The sequence below is a fragment of the Manis javanica genome, chromosome 8, assembly GCF_040802235.1.
Source record: "Manis javanica isolate MJ-LG chromosome 8, MJ_LKY, whole genome shotgun sequence".
NCBI classification, from domain to species: Eukaryota; Metazoa; Chordata; class Mammalia; order Pholidota; family Manidae; genus Manis; species Manis javanica.
Window position 1 is genome coordinate 66402274 of NC_133163.1, and position 16545 is coordinate 66418818.

Genomic DNA, 16545 nt, shown 5'->3' on the forward strand with positions numbered 1-16545 from the left:
TAAATAACATATAGCCCATCTGGTATTTTCAGATTATCCAATCAACTGTTCTCTTCCTTAAGGGTTAATTAACATTGATTGGACAGATAATTTATACACTGATACATAGCAATATGTACTCAGAGTGAAAAAAATTTCATTTTGTTCTAAAACAAAGTATTCTGAACTAAGACATCAAGATTTTTAGTACTCATAAGCAATGAGAAAATTTAAATAAATCATGTTAACAGTGAAATTTGGTCTTAGTGCCAGGTAACTCATTATTCATGATACATTCAGTGTATCAACTGGATTCTTTTGCAAAATTTCTCAAACCTGATTACGACTTTTCACAATTCTCCAATCAGACACATTAACTACAGTGTGCCAACAATAAAATATGCTTAATGCAATTTTCTTACCTGCCTCAACAGTTTTTCAATGGCTGACATTACCATAAGGCCTCTCCAAACAACTGGTGCAGTCTCTTCAACCAGGAAACCCATAGACATACTGCAGCAATAAAGCAAAAACACAATTAATTTACTTAAGTTAATCAACATTATTCTGAAAAGTAATATAAAGTAAAAAAGATATGCTCACCAAGCAATACCATAATTCAAGAGAGGCCTCATTAGGTTGCCTGAAATAAGAAAAAAAATTTCTCCTTTAGAAATGTAAGTCATTATATATAAACATGCTCACTTGTTTTCTTATCACAGTATCAAATAGGCTACTCATACTTGTGATGTTTAACTTCAAACTAATTCACCTCAATCTGCAACCGTTTAAACATTATACCAAGCATACAGCTAAATACTTCTGACAGATGCAGCATCTAAAAATAGTTGGGATATAATTTTATTAAAAAACAATTCATCTAAAATTTACAAATGTGTTTCTAAAAAGTAGCCTTGATAAGTAATTTTGCCCACCAATTTTATTCATATATACATTTATAGGTATATAATTACATATATATGTTTAGATAGTATTATACACATATGTTTGTGCACATTTTATAGAAAACTTTAAGGACGATGGGTATTAGATCTTCACTAAATGTTTGATAACATTCAGCATTGAAGCCATTTGGTCGAGGTGTTTTGTTCTTAGGTACTTTTTTTGATTACCAATTCAATTTCATTGCTGGTAACTGGTCTGTTCAGATTTTCTGTTTCTTCCTGGGTCAGCCTTGGAAGGGTAGTATTTTTCCGGAAAGTTGTCAATTTCTTCTAGGTTATCCAATTTCTTAGCATGTAATTTTTCACAGTATTCTCTAATAATTCTTTGTATTTCTGTGGTGACCATACTGATTTTTTCTTTCTCATTTCTGATTCTTTTTATGTGTGTACACGGTTTTTTTTTTCTTGGTAAGTCTGGCTTGGATTTATCTACTCTGTTTATTTGCTCAAAGAGCCATCTCCTAGTTTCATTTATTCTTTCTATTGCTTTATTGTCCTCATTTTTTTCTGCTCTGGTCTTTATTATGTACCAACTTCTACTGACTTTGGATCTCCTTTGTTCTTCTTTTTCTAGTTTCATTAATTTCGAGTTTAGACTGTTCATTTGGTATTGTTCTTCATTCTTGCGGTAAGGCTGTATTGCTATACACTTTACTCTTAGAACTGCCTTCACCATGTCCCACAGGTTCTGGGGTGTTAAGATGTTGTTTTCATTTGTCTCCATATAGCTTGATCTCTGTTTTTATTTGGTCATAGACCCATTGATTATTTAGGAGCATGTTGTTAATCCTCCAAGTGTTTGTAAGCTTTTTTGTTTTCTTTGCATAATTTATTTCTAGTTTCATACCTTGTGGTCTGAGAAGCTGGTTGGTACAATTTCAATCTTTTTGAATTTACTGAGGCTCTTTTTGTGGCCTAGTATATGATCTACTCTTGAAAATGTTCCATGTGCATTTGAGAAGAATGTATATCCTGCTCCTTTTTGTGAAGCATTCTGTAGATGTCTGTTAGGTCCATCTTTTCTAATGTGTTATTCAGTGCCCATCTCCATACTTATTTTCTGTCTGGTTGATCAGTCCTTTGGAGTGAGTGGTGTGTTGAAGTCTCCCAAAATGAATGCACTGCGTTCTATTTCCCCCTTCAATTCTGTTAGTATTTCTTGCACATGTGTATATGCTCTTGTGTTAGGTGCACAGATATTTAAAATGGTTATATCCTGTTGGACTGACCCCGTTATCATTATGTAATGTCCTTGTCTCTTATTACTTACTTTGTTTTGAAGTCTATTTTGTCTGATACAAGTATTACAACTCCTGCTTTTTTCTCCCTGTTAGTTACATGAGATATCTTTTTCCATTTCTTCACTTTTAGTCTGTGTATGTCTTTACGTTTGAAGTGAGTCTCTGGTAGGCAGCATACAGATAGGTCTTGTTTTTTTATCCATTCAGGGACTCTGTCTTTTGATTAGTGCACTCAGATGATTTACATTCAGGGTCATTATCAACAGGTATGTACTTATTGCTATTAAAGGCTTTAGATTCATGGTTATGAAAGGTTCAAGGGTAACTTCCTTACTGTCTAATAGTCTAATTTAACTCACTTAGTATGCTATTATAAACACAATCTGAAGGTATTTTTTTCCTCCTTTTTCTTCCTCATACATTCTTTGTACACTAAGTATCATATTCTGTCCTCTTTTTCTATCCCTTGACTGACTTTGGAGGTCGTGGATTTGATTTGCAGCTGCTTAGTAATTAACTGGTCTACTTTCTTTTCTATGGTTTTATTTTCTCTGGTGATAGCTATTTAGCCTTAGGAGCACTTCCATCTATAGCAATCCCCCCAAAATACACTGTAGAGGCAGTTTGTTGGAGGTAAGAATGAACAATACCAAAGTTTTGCTTATCTGGAAATTGCTTAATCCCTGCTTCAAAATTAAATGATAATCTTGCCGGTTTGTCTGTTTTTAGTTCACCGTCCTTCTGTTTCATTGCTTCAAATATATCATGTCTCTCCCTTCTGGCCTATAAGGTTTCTGCTAAGAAGTCTAATGATAGCCTGATGGGTTTTCCTTTGTATGTGTTTTTCTCTCTCCAGCTGCTTTTAATACTCTGTCATTGGCCTTGATCTTTGCCATTTTATTTATTACATGTCTTGGTGTTATCTTACTAGGGTAACTTGTTTGGGAAGATGTGTGCACTTCCATGGCCTAAGAGACTATTTCCTTCCCCACACTGGCAAAGTTTTCAGCAATTATTTCCTCAAACAGACTTTCTATCCTTTTTTTCTTTCTTCTTCTGATACCCCTATAATGCAAATATTGTTCCATTTGGATTAGTCATATGGTTCTCTTAATATTCATTCATTCCTGGAGATTCTTTTTTCTCTCTCTTCCTCAGCTTCTTTGTTTTCCTATTCTCTAATTTCTATTTTATTTACCATCTCTTCTATCTCATCTAATCTTCTAAATCCCTCCATTGTATGTTTCATTTCAGATACTGTATTTTTCAAGGTTCTACCTCTTTCTTGAAGTCCTCCCTGAGGTCTTGAATATTTTTCTGTAGCTCCTGGAACGTTTATGATTTTTATTTTGAAATCTTCGTCAAGAAGATTGGCAATTTCTGTTTCAGTTAGCCTTCTTTCAGGTGTTTGTTGGGGTTTTGTTTGGACTAAATTCCTTTGCCATTTCATACTTCTAATGATTGCTATGGAATAATAATTTTGTTTAGGCGGTGCCCTCTAGTGCCCAGAAGCTCTACTCTGAGAGGCTTTCCAGCACCTGGAGCAAAGGCAGGGGCCACAGGCTCCTCAGAGCAGGTGCCTGCCGGGAGTAAAGAGTTCTTTCCAGCTTCCCAGCTGTAGCACCTGCCTCCACTGCCAGTGCCACTGGGCCAGGTGCACAGGGAGGAGCCTCTGTGCTACACCCCTGTAGCTGCTGTAGGCGGGGCCACCCTCTGGCTGGCCTTGTGTAATGGCACAGGCAGCAGAATTGCAAACCAGTGCCAGCTGGGAGGAACAAGCAGCAGGCTGCATATCACAGTGACATCTTGACACTGGCACTGCTTTGCCAGCTAGGGGATGGAGCAACACACTTTTTCTAATGTTAAACAAAACTTGTTTGCCTGGATTAAACCCAATTTAACCACAATAGAATTGTTTTACACAATGCTGAATTTGGTTTCTTAATATGTGCTTAAGACTTTTTATATATATTAGTTAGGGAGATGGACCAATACTTTCCCTTTTTCATTCTACCCTTCCAAGGTTTTCCTACCCTCATAAACAATGGTGGGAATATATATTTTAATTCCATGAATGAGTTTACAATTATTGGTTTCTTGAGTGTTGAGTAGTTTCATGACAAGATTTTCATTTACTGAATCCATTTCTTTTAATAGGTATGGAATAATCTAAATTCTTATTTTCTCCCTCAATCTGTTTTGGTGATACATAGTTTTTGAGGATTTGCCTAATTCAACAAAATTTTCAAATGTATTGGCATAAACATTTATGTTTGAAATGCATGATAGCACTCTGTCAAGTCCCACTTTTATTTGTAATATATTTATAGGTCTCCCTATTTTTTGTTAACTCTGCCTTACCAGGCATTTGTCTATGTAAGTCTTTTCAAAAATGCATTTTTGGTGCTGTTCGCCCTGTCTACTAGATCTTTGTTTTCAAGTTCATTATTCTCTGTTCTTAATCCCTTCCTTCTATTTTTTTTTTGTTGGGGGCAGGGGCTTACTGCATTGCTCTAAATTCTCAAGTTAAACAGCTCATTTATTTTCGGCCTTTCTTTTTTAAATATACATACATAGGACTATTCATTTACCTTTAAATTTATTTTTATCCCACAAGTTTCCATTTTCATTATTATTTTTTCTTTCAACCATGGGTTATTTACAAATTCTTCTTAATTTCCAAATGTGTAGATTTTTTAGTTACAATTTTGTTATAAGTTTCTAAATTAATTGTGTGGCAGTCAGAGAATGTAGTCTGAATGGTAACAATCTTTGAAAGTTTTCAAAACTTGCTTCATGGCCTAGTGCATAGACAATTTCTGTAAATGTTCCAGATGTGCTTGAAAAGAATATTCTGAATATGACCATTAGATCAAGATTTTTTATAAGTAGTAATTCCTTACCTTCAGTAATATTTTTGCTTTGAAATCTTTAAAGTCTATTTTTTCTGATATTAACATAATTATACCCACATTCATTTTGCCTGATTTATCTTTTCCAATCCTTCAACTTTAAACTTATGTATACTTTTATGTTTTGGATATACATCTTGTGAACAGTTTTAATCTATCTGGATTCTGGTTTTGTTCTATTTGGGTTTTGTTTACCCCTCCCTTACAGTACTATTAATCAGAGAGATGTATAATATTTACATTACTGATATATTTGGATTCATATCGACTATTTCATTTTGTACTTTCTCTTTGCCTCAGTTTTTTTAGCCTTATTTTGTGACTGAGACTCTTCCCTTCACTGCATTCTTCTTTCTTTTAGAATGTGTATCATGCAGTAGATTTCTACTCTTACAATGATTATCCAGTAATTTAATAAACATACTAAAAGTGCAAAGTTAATCAATACCTTTACCTTCATCTTTGAATGCCTCAACTACAATACTCTCCCTACCAGGCCAAATCATTTGTTATTGTTGTCCTAAAGTTTAGTTCTATCTTGGAAAATTCTCACCCATTATCTCTTTAAATACTGCCTCTGTCACATCTCCTTCTAGAATTCTGATTAGACCTATGCTGGATCTTCTCACATTATCATACATGTCCCTCAAACTTTCACATTTTTTCTAATTCTTCTTCTCTATGTACTACATTCTAGGCATTTTCTTTTCATTTACATTCCAGTTGATTAATTTACTGTTTGGTTGTGCCTAATCTTTTCTTTTACCTGTCCATTTTTATCCCACTCTACCCAAAGTCAAGGACAAGCTGAGCACATATCCCCAGTAATTACTAATGTAGGGAAGATGTATTTCGTTGGTCACTTTTAAGGATGTCATCCTTTGGGTGTCTCAGCTCTTATATGGCAACTCTCCATTGAACCTTCCTTCTTCCTTAGGCACCAAACTTTTGTCTCTATTCCTTCATATATAGACCTATAAAATATATCCTTATAAAATACAGGCTCCAAGCCACTAAGGATCAGCACATAAACATCAATTCTAGTGTATATATATATATATATATATATATATATATATATATATATACACCAACTCACTCACACTTTGTTATTTCTAAATTCTGAGAAATAACCTTCTTTTCCTACTACCTCATTCATATACTGAAAAATAATTTTTGTTAATATTCCTTGCAACATTTCAAGGTATGTTGTTATAGTAAGCATTTTCCTGAATATCTAGTCCACCACACTGCCATAATTAAAACTAGAAAGCTTCTATTTTCATACAGTGATTTTATATCTCAAAATATCTTCCATAACTATAATTGTTTTAATCGTTCATTACTTCTTTTGAATTTTCTAGGTAGACATCATATTACACAGAATTAACAACAATTGTGTCTTTTTCCTTCCCACTTTTAATAGCTCTTACTTTCTTTTTCTTGTTTTAGTCACTGGAAACCTCACCTTCTTTTTAATGTAACACGGAAAAGATTACACAAAAATAAAATAGGATAATATGGATATAATCTGTTTTCTTACTCGGCCATTTGAAGTAGAAGATTTAAGTAGTTTGACTTCGTTCAAAACATGGCTTGAAGTTCAAACCAGAATTAGAAATTAAAAGTAAGTATTAAGGTTGAAGTTCTATCCCCCCAAAATTCATATGTTCAAATCTTAATCCCCAATGGGATCATGTTAGAAGCTGAGGCCTATGGAAGGACATGAGTGTGCAGCTCTCATTAAATTTATAGGACCCTTATAAAAAATCCAGAAAGATTTCTTGCCCTTTCCACTATATGAGGCACAGTGCGAAGATGGCCATCTATGAACCAGTAAGCAAATGCTCAACAGACATGAAGTCTGCTGACACTTTGATCTTGGACTTTCCAGCCATCAGAATGGTGAGAAATAAATATTTGTGGTTTAAGGCACCCAATCTACAGTATTTTTGTTATAGCACCCTGAAAGGACTAAGATACTGGGACAAACAAAAGTCTTTCCACAAAATTGAAAAACAGAATCTCTAACACTATAAAAAAACAATCTTTAATCTACTTTATCCATAAATTAAATCTCAATCCAGAGAAAATGTTTACTTTAAATATTTCTTGTAGTTTACTGAATAATAAATTGTAAACTAGAGCTCAGCAATGTGAGAAGATTCAACATGTTAAATATGTTTCTTCAAAATTTAATAGGGAAAATACACACTGAGACTCCTAAACATGAACGGTTTATACACTAAAAAGAAAGTTAAAGGCACATTCTTCATTATCTTCTCAATGTATCAATAAATAAAACAATACTATCTAAAAGCACTTTACTTTAATTAAAGAATTACCACAATTGAATGTTGGCATAGGCTAAAGCCATATTTTTAAATTATATGAAAGACTCTGAACAACTCATGATTACAAGTACAGATTAATTTCTTTGCCCTAGAATTTTATTTAAAGATGTGTACAGCATTTTCTCCAAATAAACTTAATAGAAAAACTAACAAAGTACTGCCATTTGAAAATTTACACAGAAACTTTGGAATCCACTGTCCTGTAACAGCTCTTGGAAGAGACCACCATTAGCTGATGTTATCAAGACACAGATCATTATTTCCTACCTCTGCATATCTTCATGATAGCTCATACACTGAGGCACAAAAGATTCATGTAAGTCAAACAACTTAAATTCCCACAATGCTACTCAATGCTACTCACAGGATGAATAACATTCTGTTCCATCCTCTTCACTCTATTACAACAAAGTTCTATCATTTCTAACAGGTATGAACTTAATTAATGTATTGTATGTCACCAATGGATTTCAAAAAGACATACAGAGTACTTTTATATTGTAAGTTAATTATCAAGCTAGAATAGACATTGTGACCATGTCAAACTTGTGAACTAGGTAAAAGGAAATGGGCATAAGAAAGGCTGCTTTAAATCTTTCTGTTAATGTTGAAATCATTATATGTTCCAAGAATAACTCTGATCTAGAAATCAGATCTTCTTTCTGTAGGAATCCCATTGTTCATGAATCAGTTAAGTAGTAGACATTCCCATTTAACTGGTATTAGCAATAAGCCTGAAAAATTTTTGTGCCTTCTATTCTGTGCCCTCACTTCAAAAATAAAGGAAGAGTTTTAATATAGTTGAACACCTAGGTTCAGAAATATATGTCTAAAAAGAAATTATACATTGAAATCATATAGTACAGGGATTAAGTCCACTTTTTAAGATGAGAACAGAAAGCAGCCAATATACAACTTCATGAATTTTAAGGAATATTTAAATATGGACTAAATAAAACAATTTTATAAAAACCAGCCTTTATCCATATATTAATAAGAAACTCATAGGTACAAGAACATTCAGAATGTAAAGAAAGACATCCAGTGCAAATTTTACAATTTCTCTTTCTCAGCATTTTGGACTTTCCAGCCACCTTTTCTTTATGAAACCAAGATGGTTCCTTATAAGAAATCAGATGCAAGAAAGGAGATGCATCCACTAATATTCTCTCAGGAGACCTTCAAGTGGCTAGGTGAGACAAGGGAGTTCTACCAGGTAATAATACCCAGGAAAGGTGTAAAATACTTACTTGTTTCCTAAAAGAAAAAGAAAAATTTAGAGAGGATGAGTAAAGATGGGAGAATGGGATGAGTCAAAACTCAAATTCCAACCTGTACAGTCAAAAGGCAATAAATGTACCATATCTAGAAGTGGAAAGGACAGAGCTCTGGAATATTAGAGAAAGAAGAAAAAGATGACAATAAAAAACTATGCAATTTTTTATAATTTTATTCGTATCTTAACATTAAAATTCCACTTATCTTCAGCATACAGAGGGATATCCACTCATATCTGGGAATAGCCCATCCCAGACACCCCACACATCACAAAGCTGAAAGTCAGTTAAGCATATTTTTCTTAAAATTCAATTACTTTCACAAAATCAACAAAAAAGGTCCTTTTCTTTTCAAAGCCATCTCTTGCCCAATCAAAACCCTCCTTTTTTTTATGTGGGTCCTTCTGTAACGAAAAGAACCTGTTTCCCTTACCCAGGGAGACATATCAAGAAAATAATTTCTCATGCTGATGTTCAAGAGATTTCTGCCTATGTTTTTTTTTTGTTTTGTTTTGTTTTTGCCTATTTTGTTTATTGTTATACACCCCAAAAGACTAGGACAGTACAAGATAACCACATCTGCTCATCACATCTGATGCTTTTTTTTTTTTTTGAGAGGGCATCTCTCATATTTATTGATCAAATGGTTGTTAACAACAGTAAAATTCAGTATAGGGGGGTCAACGCTCAATGTACAATCATTAATTCATCTCAAGCCTAATTCTCGTCAGTCTCCAATCTTCTGAAGCATAACGAACAAGTTCTTACATGGTGAACGAATTCTTACATAGTGAATAAATTCTTACATGGTGAACAGTACAAGGGCATTCATCACAGAAACTTTCGGTTTTGATCATGCATTATGACCTATAAACAATCAGGTCAAATATGAATATTCGTTTGATTTTTGTACTTGATTTATATGTTGATCCCACATTTCTCCTATTATTATTATTATTTTTATTTTTAATAAAATGCTGAAGTGGTAGGTAGATGCAAGATAAAGGTAGAAAACATAGTTTAGTGCTGTAAGAAGGCAAATGTAGATGATCAGATGATCAGGTGTGTGCCTATGGACTAAGTATTAATCCAGGCTAGACAAGGGCATCAAGACATCCACGGATGCAGAAGATTTCTCTCAAAGCAGGGGGGGTGAGGTTCTGAGCCTCACCTCTGTTGATCCCCAAATTCTCACCTGATGGCCCCCCTTCGACTGTGCCTGTCTTAGGTTGTTCCTCCCTTGAGGAATCTTACCCGTCTCTGGCTAACCAGTCATCTTCCGGGGCCATACAGGGAAATGTAAAGTTGGTAAGTGAGAGAGAAGCCATATTGTTTGCAAAGGTTAGCTTTTTACTTCTTTGCAGATTTATGCCCTGTGGCTTCTATGCCCAGCACTTGTCTCGAGGTATCTTTACCACCTGGAGGAATTATGATACTCGGTAAATTCGATATGAGGCACGAATTCTATTTAAGGGTTGTAATTAGGAAGGAAGAAGAAAAGCTATAGATGTAGCATATGAAGGAAACTTGGGAGGATTGATTATTTCTTTGACATATCTTCTTGTAGAGTACCTTAAGTATGTATAGGTTTTAAACTACTAACTAATTTGCACACACATATTAACATAATAGGAATACGGTGACATAAACAAAGCAAATCTATAATTACCATCCATCTCCAGTGAAGCCAAGAAAACCATTTAGGCACCCTAGGCATTTGTGAAAATTTATCTATGATATGATGGATATTGTCCAACTGTACTTGAACCATCAGACAAATTAAAGCAGCCCATTTCTGGGATCTGTTCACATCCCATATGTTCTTTTAACCATAGATAGTCTATAGTCATGAGATTTTGGAGTGCTACAACTTTCTGCCTATGTTTTTGTCTAAGAGTTTTATCAATTCATGTCTTATATATAGAATTTTAATGCATTTAAAGTTTATCTTTGTGTTAGATAGTGATCCAGTTTCATTCTCTTGCATGTAGTTGTCCAGTTTTCCAAACACCATTTATTGAAAAGACTGTCTTTTCCCCATTGTATATTCTTGCCTCCTCTGGCATATATTAATTGACTATATATGTGTGGGTTTATTTCTAGGCTCCCTATTCTGTTTCATTGATCTATATATTTAGTTTTACTCCACTACTGTACTGTTTTAGTCACCATATCTTTGTAGTGTAGCTTGAATTCACAGAATGTGATACCCCCAGCTTTGTTATTCTTTCTCAAGATTGCTTTGGCTATCAGGGTCTTTTATAGTTCCAGATAAATTTTAGAACTCATTGCTCTAGTTCAAAATTCCATTGGTATTTTGATTGTGATTGCATTGAATCTGTAAATTACTTTAGGCAGAATGACCACTTTGACAATATTAGTTGTTCCTATCTATGACCACAGAATAGATTTACATTTATATGTGTTGTCTTTAATTTCTTTCACCAGCGTCTTATAGTTTTCAGAGCACAGGTCTTTCACCTCTTTGGTTAGGTATTTTATTCTTTTTGATGCAATTGTAAATGGGACTGTCTTTTTTATTTCTCTTTTGGCTAGTTCATTGTTAGAATATAGGAATGCAACAGATTTCTGTGTATTAATTTTGTATCCTGCAAGTTTGCTGAGTCTCAATTACTAGTTCTATTAGTTTTTTGGTGGAATCTTTAGGGTTTTCTATACATAGTTTAATGTAACCTGCAAATACTGACAGTTTAACTTCTTCCTTATGAATGTGGATGCCTTTTATCTCTTTATCTTGTATGACTGCTGTGGCCAGGAGCTCCAGTACTATGTTGAGTAAAAGTGGTGACAGTGGGCATCCTTGTTTTGTTCCTGATCTTATGGAAAAAGTTTTAGCTTTTTGCCATGGAGTATAATGTTACCTGTGGGTTTGTCACATATGACCTTTATGTTGAGGTATGTTCCCTCTATACCCATTTTGTTGAGAGATTTTATCATGAATGGATGTTGAATTTTCTCAAATGCTTTTTCTTCCTCTATTAAGATGACCATATGCATTTTATCTTAGTTTTTTAATGGGAGGTATAACATTGATTGGTTTGTGCATATTGAACCATTGTTGCATACCTGGAATAAATCCCACTTGATCATGGTGAATAATCCTTTTAATTTATTCTGAATTTCGTTTGTTAATATTTTTTTGAGGAATTTTGAATCTATGTTCCTTAGGGATACTAGTGGGTAATTTTCTTATTTGTAGTGTCTTTGGTTTGGGTATTAGAGTAACGCTGGCCTCTTAAAATGAGTTTGGAAGTGTTCCCTCCTTTTCTACTTTTTGTAATATCTTAAGAAAGATAGGTATTAGCTCTTCTTTGAATGTTTAGTAGAATTCACCTGTAAGCCATCTGGTCCTGGACTCTCATTTGTTGGGAGTGTTCTGATTAACAATCCAAGTTTGAAAATATACAAGTGAGACTACATCAAACTAAAATGCTTCTGTACAGCAAAGGAACCATCAACAAAATGAAAAGGCAACCTACTGTATGGGAGAATATATTCACAAATGATATATCCAGTAAGAGACTAATATCTAAAACATACAAAGAACTCATGACTCAACACCTAAAAAATAAATAACCCAATTAAAAAATGGAGAGAGAGTACCTAAATAGACATTTTTCCAAAGAAGACATACAGATGACCGACAGGTTCATGAAAAGATGCTCCATAGTACTAATCACCAAGGAAATGCAAATCAAAACTATAATGAGGTATCACCTCATATCAGTCAGTACAGCCTTATCCAAAAGACAAGAAATAATAAGTGTTGGCAAAGATGTGGAGAAAAGGGAACCCTCCTGCACTGTTGGTAGGAATATAAATTGGTGCAGCCACTATGGAAAGCAGTATGTGGGTTCCTAAAAAAATCTGAAAATAGAAATACAATACACCAAGTCACTCTACTTGTAGAAATTTTCCCAAAAGAAAAGAAAATCCTAATTCAAAAAGATATATGGACACCTATGTTTATTGGCTCATTACTTACAATAGCCAAGATATGGAGATAATATATGTGTCCATCCATAGATGTTCATCAACAGATGAATGGATAAAGAAAATGTTCTGCATATATACAATGGACTATTACTCAGTCATAAAAAAGAAATCTTGCCATTTGCAACAGCATGGATGGACCTAGAGGGTATTATGTTAAGTGAAATAAGCCAGGCAGAGAAAGACAAGTACCATATGATTTCACTTACATGTGGAATCTATAACAAAAGAAAGCAGCAGTAGGCTCATAGACATTGACAAATGACTGGTGATTACTATGGAGGGGCTTGGGTAAGTGGGTGAAGTAGGTGAAGGGGATAAAGATACAAAATCTCAATCATAATATAAATTAATCACAGGAATGAAAATACAACATAGAGAATATGGCCAATAATTCTATAACATCATTCTTTGTTGACAGTAACTACAGTAGTTTGGGTGAGCATTTAATAATGTAGATAATTGTTCAATCATTATGTTACATATTTGAAACCAATATAATATAGTTGATGTGGATCAACTATACCTCAATTTATTTTAAAAGTACACAAAATAAATATGTTAAACGCAGTGATATTTTGACATCCAGGCAGGTAAAAACACACTGAGAAATTTAATAAGCATAACAGCGTCCTGTCAAAGAATATTACCTGGAACAGATTTGAATTGCACACAATGTCTGCATAAACCCATCTGCCTTGCCATTGTAATCCAGGGAAGGATGATTGAAGTAGCTCTTCTAATATAAATACTTGAAAAAAACAAAGGAAAAGGAAAAATACCAAATACATGTAAACTACCTTGAGAACTTAAGTTTTGTAGAAGATGTAAGTATTTTTTAAATGAAAATGGCTTACTAGAATATAAATAGCTGAATATATAAAGGATATTTTGGAGCAGGGTTGACTTCTGAGATTTTCTTGTCTACTCCGAGACTAAAATTTTCTTCATTTAGCTAATCACTTGGAAAATATTTACTGAGTAACTGTAAGTATAGAGGTAACTTGGCATCCTACTTATGAAACCTTGTGAATTTATATTGTGGAGTTTAACAGGAAGAAGTGAAAGGAAAGCGAGAAAAAAATAAGTGATAATAGGACTTCAGGTAAGGATGACAACTGCTTGCTTCATACATTGATACAACAGCAACCCATACATCACCATTCCTGGCCAGCCCACTTTATGCCACATTAGCACCACTAACTGATCACATTTTTCCCTGATGAGGATGGACTACATTTTTCATTATGTTTCAGGTAACAAGTTTGTATTCAAGATGGAAATGTTATCTCTGAGTTAAAGGAAGAGTCAGGCATCTGGAAAGAAAAATTCAAAAGATGTCAGAAGAAAACATTTATATTTACTCAAGACAAGTCATAAAATAGCTGTTTCATTATGTGCCATGCAGCACAGAATAGGACACCTTACAGTTACTATACTTCATTAAATCCTTAGAACAGTTCCATGAGGCACAAAGTATCTACATTTTATAATGAGGAAAATGGAAGGCTATCCCTGGCCTCCTTGCTGCTTATCTAAATTTCTTTCTTATAATGAATCTCCAAACCAACTCTCCATAATCGTTCTATCTTCTAATTTCATCTAGTATCTGTCACTTAATAAATGTTATCCTGCATAACTAATTATAATTTTATGCCTCTATTCTGCCTCCCAACTACATACTATATTTTCCTTGCTTAGTTGAGCTGATCCTCAAAAATATACATTATATATATCATGGTCAAAAAAATTTATAAATATATAAATAGTCAAAAGTAAATAGACATTAAAGGAAAACTGCACACCCAATATTTGGTAATCCAGGTATTTCAGTGCAATAAAATATTACTATAAGAAAGTAGCCACTTACTAGCTGTGGCCTTGGACAAGTTGTCTTTATACAACATGAATTCTCCATGTCATACTTCATATATACTAATAGGCATATACATATACACTAATAAATAGCAAAGAAATCAGCAATAGAAAATCTCATTTACAATTGTATCAAAAACAATAAAATACATAGGAATAAAACTAACCAAGGAGGTGAAATACCTATGTTCTAAAAACTGTATCACACCGGGGAAAGAAATTGAAGACAACACATACAAATGGAAATCTATCCTGTGATCATGAATAGAAACAACTAATATTGTCAAAATGGTCATTCTGCCTAAGGTAATTTATAGATTCAATGCAATCACCATCAAAATACCAACAGCATTTTTCAGTGAACTAGAGCAAAGAGTCCTAAAATTTATATGGAATTATAAAAGACCCTGATAGCCAAAGCAACCTTGAGAAAGAAGAACAAAGCTGGGGGTATCACATTCCCTGAATTCAAACTATACTACAAAGCTACGGTGGCTAAAACAGTATGGTACTGGTAGAAGACTAGATACACAGATCAATGGAACAGAATAGGGAGCCCAGAAATAAACCCACACATATATATAGTCAATTAATATATGCCAGAGGAGGCAGGAATATACAATGGGGAAAAGACAGTCTTTTCAATAAATGGTGTTGGGAAAACCAGACAGCTATATGCAAGAGAATGAAACTGGACCACTTCCTTACATTATACACAAAAATTAACTTAAAATGGATTAAAGACCTAATGTATGACATGAATCCACAAAATTCCTAGAAGAAAACATAGGCAGTAAACTCTTGAAAACTGCATTAGCAATTTTTCAATGGCTATGCCTCCCCAGGCAAGGGAAAGAAGCAAAAATAAACAAGTGGGACTAAATCAAACTAAAACACTTCTGTATAACAAAGCAAACTATCAACACAATGAAAAAGCAACCTACTGAATGGGAGAGAATATTCCTAATAATATATCTGAAAAGGGTTAATATCCAAAATACATAATGAGCTCATACAACTCAACTCAACAACAAAAACCAAATAATCCAATTTAAAAATGGGCAGATGAACTGAATAGACATTTTTCCAAAGAAGACATAAAGATGGCCAATAGACACATAAGAAATGCAAATCAAAACAATGAGGTATCAACTCAGACAAGTCAGAATGGCTACTATGCAAAGATAAGAAATAACAAGTGTTGGTGAGGATATGGAAAAAAGGGAAGCCTCATACACTACTGGTTGGATTTTTAATTGGTACAGCCACTCTGGAAAGCAATATGGAGTTTCCTCAAAAAAACAAAAATAGAAAAATCATACAACACAGTAATTGCACTTCTGAGTATTTAACTGAAGAAAATAAAAACACTAATTCAAAAAGTTATATGCACCCCTTTATTTATTTCGGCATTATTTACAATAGCCAATATATGGACACAATCTAAGTGCAATCAATAAATGAATGGATAAAGAAGATGTGGTATATATATATATATATATACACAATGGACTACTACTCAGTCATAAAGAAATGAAATCTTCCCATTAGCAGCAACATGGATGGACCTAGAGAGTAATATACTAAGTGAAATAAGACAGAGAAAGACAAACACCACATGATTTCCCACATATATGGAATCCAAAAACACAATAAATGAACAAATAAAACAGAAATAGAATTATATCTACATAGAACAAACCAGTAGTTATCATAGTGGTGGGAGTAGCGAGATAAGAAATATGGGTAAAAGGGATCAAGAGATACAAACTTCCAGTTATAAAAATGAATAAATCATGGGGATTGGATTAAATATGGCAGCATGAGAGGTGAGACAGAACCTTCCTCCCAAAACCACACATAATATGAAAATATAGCAAATACATCTAATCCTCAAAGAGCAACAGGAAAGAAGGCTGCAGCAGACT

General features: G+C 33.8%; 1 protein-coding gene across 9 annotated transcripts in view; it reads right to left on the reverse strand.

Moving 5' to 3' along the window:
• NUBPL (NUBP iron-sulfur cluster assembly factor, mitochondrial) overlaps window positions 1-16545 on the reverse strand; it is a 259893-nt gene that overhangs the window by 173820 nt on the left and 69528 nt on the right. For all 9 annotated transcript variants that reach the window (XM_073211389.1, XM_073211392.1, XM_036999438.2 and 6 more), the window contains exons 5-6: window positions 583-622; window positions 402-492 (exon numbers count right to left, since the gene is read on the reverse strand). In XM_073211389.1, coding sequence (XP_073067490.1) covers window positions 402-492; window positions 583-622 — 131 coding nt within the window. The remainder of the gene's footprint in view (window positions 1-401; window positions 493-582; window positions 623-16545) is intronic.